This window comes from Priapulus caudatus, unplaced genomic scaffold (genome assembly GCF_000485595.1).
Source record: "Priapulus caudatus unplaced genomic scaffold, Priapulus_caudatus-5.0.1 Scaffold0, whole genome shotgun sequence".
NCBI classification, from domain to species: Eukaryota; Metazoa; Priapulida; class Priapulimorpha; order Priapulimorphida; family Priapulidae; genus Priapulus; species Priapulus caudatus.
This window is the reverse complement of record NW_014577061.1, coordinates 1,601,831-1,608,673: the sequence shown is the minus strand read 5'-3', so window position 1 is coordinate 1,608,673 and position 6,843 is coordinate 1,601,831. Positions and strand designations below refer to the sequence as shown.

At 40.9% G+C, this 6,843-nt stretch overlaps 1 protein-coding gene across 1 annotated transcript in view; it reads left to right on the top strand.

The window, feature by feature from the left end:
• Positions 1-6,843, top strand: part of LOC106813160 (titin-like) — a 180,648-nt gene that overhangs the window by 4,654 nt on the left and 169,151 nt on the right. Inside the window, exons 4-14 of the mRNA XM_014817590.1 lie at positions 902-1,071; positions 1,385-1,529; positions 2,353-2,489; positions 2,929-3,110; positions 3,470-3,581; positions 3,873-4,054; positions 4,230-4,350; positions 5,044-5,208; positions 5,555-5,671; positions 6,074-6,255; positions 6,409-6,523. Of these exons, the coding sequence (XP_014673076.1) occupies positions 902-1,071; positions 1,385-1,529; positions 2,353-2,489; positions 2,929-3,110; positions 3,470-3,581; positions 3,873-4,054; positions 4,230-4,350; positions 5,044-5,208; positions 5,555-5,671; positions 6,074-6,255; positions 6,409-6,523 (1,628 nt within the window). The remainder of the gene's footprint in view (positions 1-901; positions 1,072-1,384; positions 1,530-2,352; positions 2,490-2,928; positions 3,111-3,469; positions 3,582-3,872; positions 4,055-4,229; positions 4,351-5,043; positions 5,209-5,554; positions 5,672-6,073; positions 6,256-6,408; positions 6,524-6,843) is intronic.

Below are 6,843 nucleotides of genomic sequence, written 5' to 3'. Positions count from 1 at the left end.
CAACAATATGGATTATCTTACATGCAACGATTCTGTCTTACATTACATACAATGATGCGACTTATCTTACATGCAACAATATGGATTATCTTACATGCAACGATCTGTCTTACATTACATACAACGATGCGACTTATCTTACATACAACGATGTGGATCATATTACATGCAACATTTATAATCCACATTGTTGCATGTAAGATAAGTCGCATCGTTGTATGTAAGATAAGTCGCATCATTGTATGTAATGTAAGACAGATCGTTGCATGTAATATAATCCATATTGTTGCATGTAAGATAAGCCGCATCATTGTATGTAATGTAAGACAGATCGTTGCATGTAATATAATCCATATTGTTGCATGTAAGATAAGCCGCATCATTGTATGTAATGTAAGACAGATCGTTGCATGTAACTGCCTTACATTACATACAATGATGCGGCTTATCTTACATGCAACAATATGGATTATATTACATGCAACGATCTGTCTTACATTACATACAATGATGCGGCTTATCTTACATGCAACGATGTAGATTATATTACATGCAACGATCTGTCTTACATTACATACAATGATGCGGCTTATCTTACATGCAACAATATGGATTATATTACATGCAACGATGCGACTTGCAGTATGTACGCCGTTGTGAATTTTACATGCCAACTAACCAGCTGCGGTATTATTCTGGCGGGATCAAACATAAAAATTATGAAGACATTAACCTCAGTGGCAGCACCTTCCCCACTGATCGCTCTTAAAGCAAATATCTTCATGCATCAATCCGTCAAAATGCGCCGAACGCAAGTACCGTAATCTTAATGTACAAGCACGAAGTACGGTAACGCTGCAACTTAGCATTTGATAAATATATTACGTGCGTTTTCTCGTAGGGTTAAGTGGTACAGAGACACTCACGAACTACGCTCGGACGACAAGTTCACGATTGAAACTAAAGATGGCAGATACATTTTGCGCATCAAGAATCCAGAGGTCACCGATGTCAGTCAGTACAACATCAAATGTAACAAAGTGACGTCTGCTGCACGACTCGCCGTAATCGGTAAGGCTGCATTTTAGTCGCATAAATACATGTGTTTAATGTACCAAGCGCACGATGAGTTCCTATTTTGCCTATACGTTTGTAACCGATTGTACTCATCTCTTTAACACACAAAATCTTGGCTGAGTGATCGCGTTTTAGTAACAAGTACAAAACGATGTATTTTTTTTCTATCCATGCACCCACCTTGCATATGTCTAGGTCAATTGTTAGTTTTACTTACGGAAATCGCGGAGAAGTGTTTAGAAAATAACTTTACGTCGAAAAAAAAATTGCTGGAAACTTGTCTAACTTTGATATATTTTTTCTGCAGTTGCGCCCAAGATTAAGAAAGAATTCATGCAAGATATTAAGATGAAAACAACACAAACATTATCATTCGAAGTGCCCATCAGTGGTGTACCAGCCCCGACTGCTACCTGGAAAGTGGGTGACAAGGTTGTCAAGTCAAAGGGCAGGTATGTGCAAACGGCATTACATTCCTTACAGAATGATTGCGTCGTTAATTAAGATAATTTTTAATTGACAGTTGGAAGGGTCTGGAATCAGTATAATCGGACTAAGTAATCCTGTATCAAAAATATACTACTATATATATATATATATATATTAATTAGTTTCCCTGCAAAATGTTCAAGTGCTTGTTTCACATTTTCCGCGTCGTGTTGGATGCAGTCTTAGCTTTTATTGAGTCGACCGGCGAGCTTACGGATTATTGTAATAACAATACTGCGTACCAGGCAAAGTAGCTAACAAGGGTTTCCGTGGCTATAAAAGCCAAGGTTTCGCACAGCAGTGTCACTACACAGTCACGTAACGCTCTCACTGGACTAAATAATATGGGTCACCCGTCATATTTATCCATACTCGTGCAGAGGCGCTTCGTACGTGCGCGCATTCGTAACTGCACACATGCGCGTATGCGTGTATGTGCGCGAACGCGTTGCATCGTTAGGATTGTGCGTGTCCTATACATTACGCTGCGCAAACATACGCAATAGCGTTTCATCAAAATAGCTACCGTCATAATAAATAAATCATTAGTTGGCTTGACAGCTAGTGTTACAAGTTGGTAACTAGAAAGTCTGGACGCGTGCAAAACGTTAGCGACGAGTGGAATATTCTACTAACGTGTTATCTCGACATCATATCGAATACTCTATTAAAACTGTTGTGCGATCACAACCATGGGTGACGAGAATGGATTTTTGGTTTCGAAAGCAACCTGAGCACGCCCCCCACCCACTAATTCATATGTTTACCTAAATGTTTTCACCACAGGTTCAAGATAGAGACGACAGAGAAGTTAGCAAAATTGACAGTTAAGAATACAGAACAAGAGGACAGAGGAGAATACACATTGGAAGTGAAGAACGAAGCAGGCAGTGACTCGCACACTGTTGCAGTTACCATGCTAAGTAAGCTACCTGCAGCAACATTTGCGTTATTAGATGCCGCTAAATGTATATACTATACTATCTTACTCGGATCTCGACGACACTATCATGTACACACACACACACGCGCGCACACACACACACACACACACACACACACACACACACACACACACATACACAAACGCACACACACACCACGCGCGCGCGCGCGCGCACGCACGCACGCACGCACACACAAACATATATATATATATATATATATATATAAATATATATATATATATATATTAACATAAAGAAGCCGGTGTCATGTCCTCCCTATTAATATAAAGTTCAATGAATCAAATAGCAATTTACACAAACAATACCGTAATAAGATTGTTGATATGCACAGAAAATCTAACCTTGTACTTATCGAACCTTGTGCTTACCGTACGCTCGTGTCACGCCACTGCAGCCAAACCAGGGCCACCCGAGTCGCTACAGGTGAATGACATTACGAAGAACAGCTGTGAGCTGTCGTGGGACGAACCGACAGACAACGGTGGTTCTAATATCACGCACTACATCGTCGAGAAGAAGGACTTGCGCGAAGGCACCTGGAAGGGTGTAGAGGAGCCACAGGAAACGTCCGTCAAGGTCAGGCATTGGGAATTCGCATGCAGAAGAATAATTTTTGTTCTTTCTTTTTATTTCGAAATATAAACAAAATGCTGATATTGTTTACCGTGGCAACCGTCACTTGTATGTTTGTATAATTATGTTAATACATTCATAAATGCATTGGTAGATATCATATTATTGTTTTAGTAGTCTTGCGTAATGTGCTTGCCGGGGCTTATAATGCATATTTTACGAGTATCTAAAGGCAAAGTAAGACTAAGCACTCCTCGCCACTGAAGTGCTAGGAATAGACACAAGTTAGGTGTTGCGTCGTACGTATTTGCCATGTTTGTGAATTAAGCTAAAGACATTGTTGCTTGCCTTGTCTTGTGCAGGTAACGAGACTCGCTAACAAGAAAGAGTACAAGTTCCGAGTGAGAGCCGTCAACAGGCAGGGAGAATCCGACTGGGTCATTACCAAGGAGATGGTTGCTAAGAACCCATTCGGTGAGACGGTGACAACATTCTGTCATGAGTAACGTCGGACTGTGGTAGATAATGGTATTATCGCAACATGCATTGCAGCAGTAATCTAAGAGGGGCATTAAGGATATGTTGCAAATTCAAATATAGGTATCATTGAGTTAGAGCTGTAGATTCCTAATAGGAAATGTATGTACTAATATCTGAATGCCTCAAAATTGAAAAGCCACTCACTTTCTGTCTGCCGTAGCAATAAGCGAAACTATACATGAATTTATGTATGTTATTATATATAAATATTTGTCTTTTTTCTAGACGTCCCCGATGCTCCAGCGGCACCCACTATTGTTGATTTCGATATAAACTTCGTGGACCTAAGCTGGACACCACCGGACAGTGATGGTGGCGCCCCTATTGAGCAATATATCATTGAACAGAAGGACAAATACAGCTCCAACTGGGTTGAATCCAAGAGAGTGCCTGCTGATACACTGAAGGTAGACGAATTAGCAAAATACACCGAAAACATAACAGGACACCGTTCGATGAGAAACAAATATTGAATTGAAAAATAATGTTAAAATATCCAAATTAATTTACTGTGCAACTGTAAGTGTTAGATTACTTGTAGGTTTTGTAAAAATACAGGTTAACCTCCGATTTTATCTACAGTGTACTGTAAAGGATTTGATGGAAAAGGTGGAATACGAATTCCGTATTCGCGCAGTGAACGAGGAAGGCGCCAGCAAGCCTAGCCCTCCATCGGCGCCTGTACTCTCGAAGGCCAAAAATGGTAAGCAGCGAATTCTGCATTCAATTCCAAATTCTGATTCCACGATCTGGTGCTACTTCTAAATTCAATTCCCGATCTCTGCTCAATTAAATCCTTCTTCTAATTCTAATTCTAAATCCAATTCAAATTCGTAATTATTCATCGATAATTCCTGACGCGCATATTCTGCGCCAACGAATCGCGCAGATTGCCTCACGTCAATCCATGATGATGGACATTACCATTATCGATCTCATGATCTCACGATCACGGATCGCTTCTATTCTTCACAGATCAGTCTTAGTTACAGTCTGTGAGTGATCGTATCCGTATGACCACCCCAGGGCCGGATTTAGGCATAGGTTAAACACCCTACAGCTTAGGGCCTCACAGTCTGAAAAGGGCCTTTCAAAATCTCCTATTGTGTAATATAAAGCATATTTTTAAAGTTCTACAGGAGCAACTCTTCCCCCTACCCTGCACGAATTTGTTATACATCGTTGCGGCCATCTTGCCAAGTTTAGCTGTTACACAGTCTTATTCTCTATTAACAATTGCCAAATAGGGTCTACAGCTTCTCATAGCTTAGGGCATCACCATGTCTAAATTCGGGCCATCCCGTAGCATCACAACTATATAGATCTATCTCGTACCGTAAACACAGCGAATCACGCAGGGAAATTTAAATGCTTGTGTTATATATATTATCTGCAGTGCCACCTAAGATTGATAAGGCCAGTGTACGCGACCTCAAGGTCAAGGCTGGTCAGCCAATCGCGTTTAACCTTCGTTTCACCGGCGAGCCAGCACCGACACCGGACTGGACGTTCGCCGGGAAGCCACTGAAGAGTAGCGATGTCGTTGAGATGGAAAACACGGGTACATGCAGATAGACAGTAGCGAGAACGAGAGAGAGTGAGCAAGAGAGGGACAGAGAGTGCGCGCACGAGAGAGGGGATAGATAAAGGCGGGGAGAGAGTGAGAGGGAGAGAGAAGCGATGATAGACAGGAAGGGAGAGAGAGAAAAGAACACAGAGAGAGAGAGAGAGAGAGAGAGAGAATGAGATGAGTGGGAAAGAATGAGAAACGTAATAATTATAACTTCATTAATCAGTAAAGTGCACAAATTTAAGAAAAACCTCGTTTTTGATTTCACATCATGCTTCATTTTTTTAAACGCAACGCCAACTTTCGGTCATGGTATAACAATATGTTTCGTCTGCAGAGTCGACCTCAAAGGTCACGATCGCGTCCTCGCGCAGGCAAGATGGCGGCGCCTACACACTGACAGTGAAGAACGCATCAGGGAAAGACAGCGTCACAATTAACGTCGAGGTCTTAGGTATAGGACCGTTTCTGTTTCGCCTATTCTGTGTACATCTCTTTTAGACGGATCTTGGTGTTTGCCTTCAGGATTCTACAATGGAAATATGTATATTGATTGACTTCAGAACGTTGGTGACTTTATTTGTTATCGAGGGTTATCATAATACACTAATAATATCGTAGTAGTGACTGTAACGTACGACACTATCGACGTAAGGCATGTAAGCTGTCATCTTAATTTCACACATTTATTAAATATTTATATATTATATATATATATAATATATAATAATAAGTGATATTTATGGTCGTCAATATGACAGTCATCGCCGTGTAAATTATTACAGTACCTACACTCAGTGCAAGTTGGCGAAACATGCGAATGGCCATTTTCATCTATAAATTTTTAACGCTGCAGATAAGCCGGGTTCTCCCGAAAACTTACAAGTTGCCGATGTCACAAAGGAGTCTTGCACACTGAAATGGATTAAACCAAAAGAGGATGGTGGGTCTGCAATAACGCAGTACATCATTGAAAGGTGCGACGTGGAGACAGGACATTGGCAAGAAGTTGGGAAGAAATCTGAGACAACTATAAAGGTGCGTAAATAAACACTAACGCTTCCTGTAAAGTGCCCTGAATATATAATTTATCTATAATGTTTTCTGCTAAGATAAGATTATCTCTAATCAACAAGTCTGTTTCTGCCTTTCATATACGTCATGGACGTAATATGGTTTGTTATGCGTTAGGTGACAAAGCTAACAGCCGGACATAAATACCACTTCCGCGTGGTGGCAGAGAACAGCATTGGCGAGTCTGAACCCACTCAGACCGCTGAGCCAACCCTTGCCAAGAATCCATTTGGTAAGCATCGGTTTGTATTACAGCACTAAAAACAATCATTACCTATAGAATACTGATAAAATCCGACACGCGCACACACGCGCGCGCGCACACACACACACACACACACACACACACACACACATTATATATATATATATATATATAGTATTTTACTATTCGCATAGCTATTGTCACAATGAGCCAAAAAACCAACGTTTTATTAGGTACGTTATCACTACTGTATTAGCATTGCACCGAAGTCATTAGCACAGAGCATCTGTGTGCAGGATTCATTTGCACAAGAGCAGCACTGACTGACCTTCCAAGTTCAGAGTATG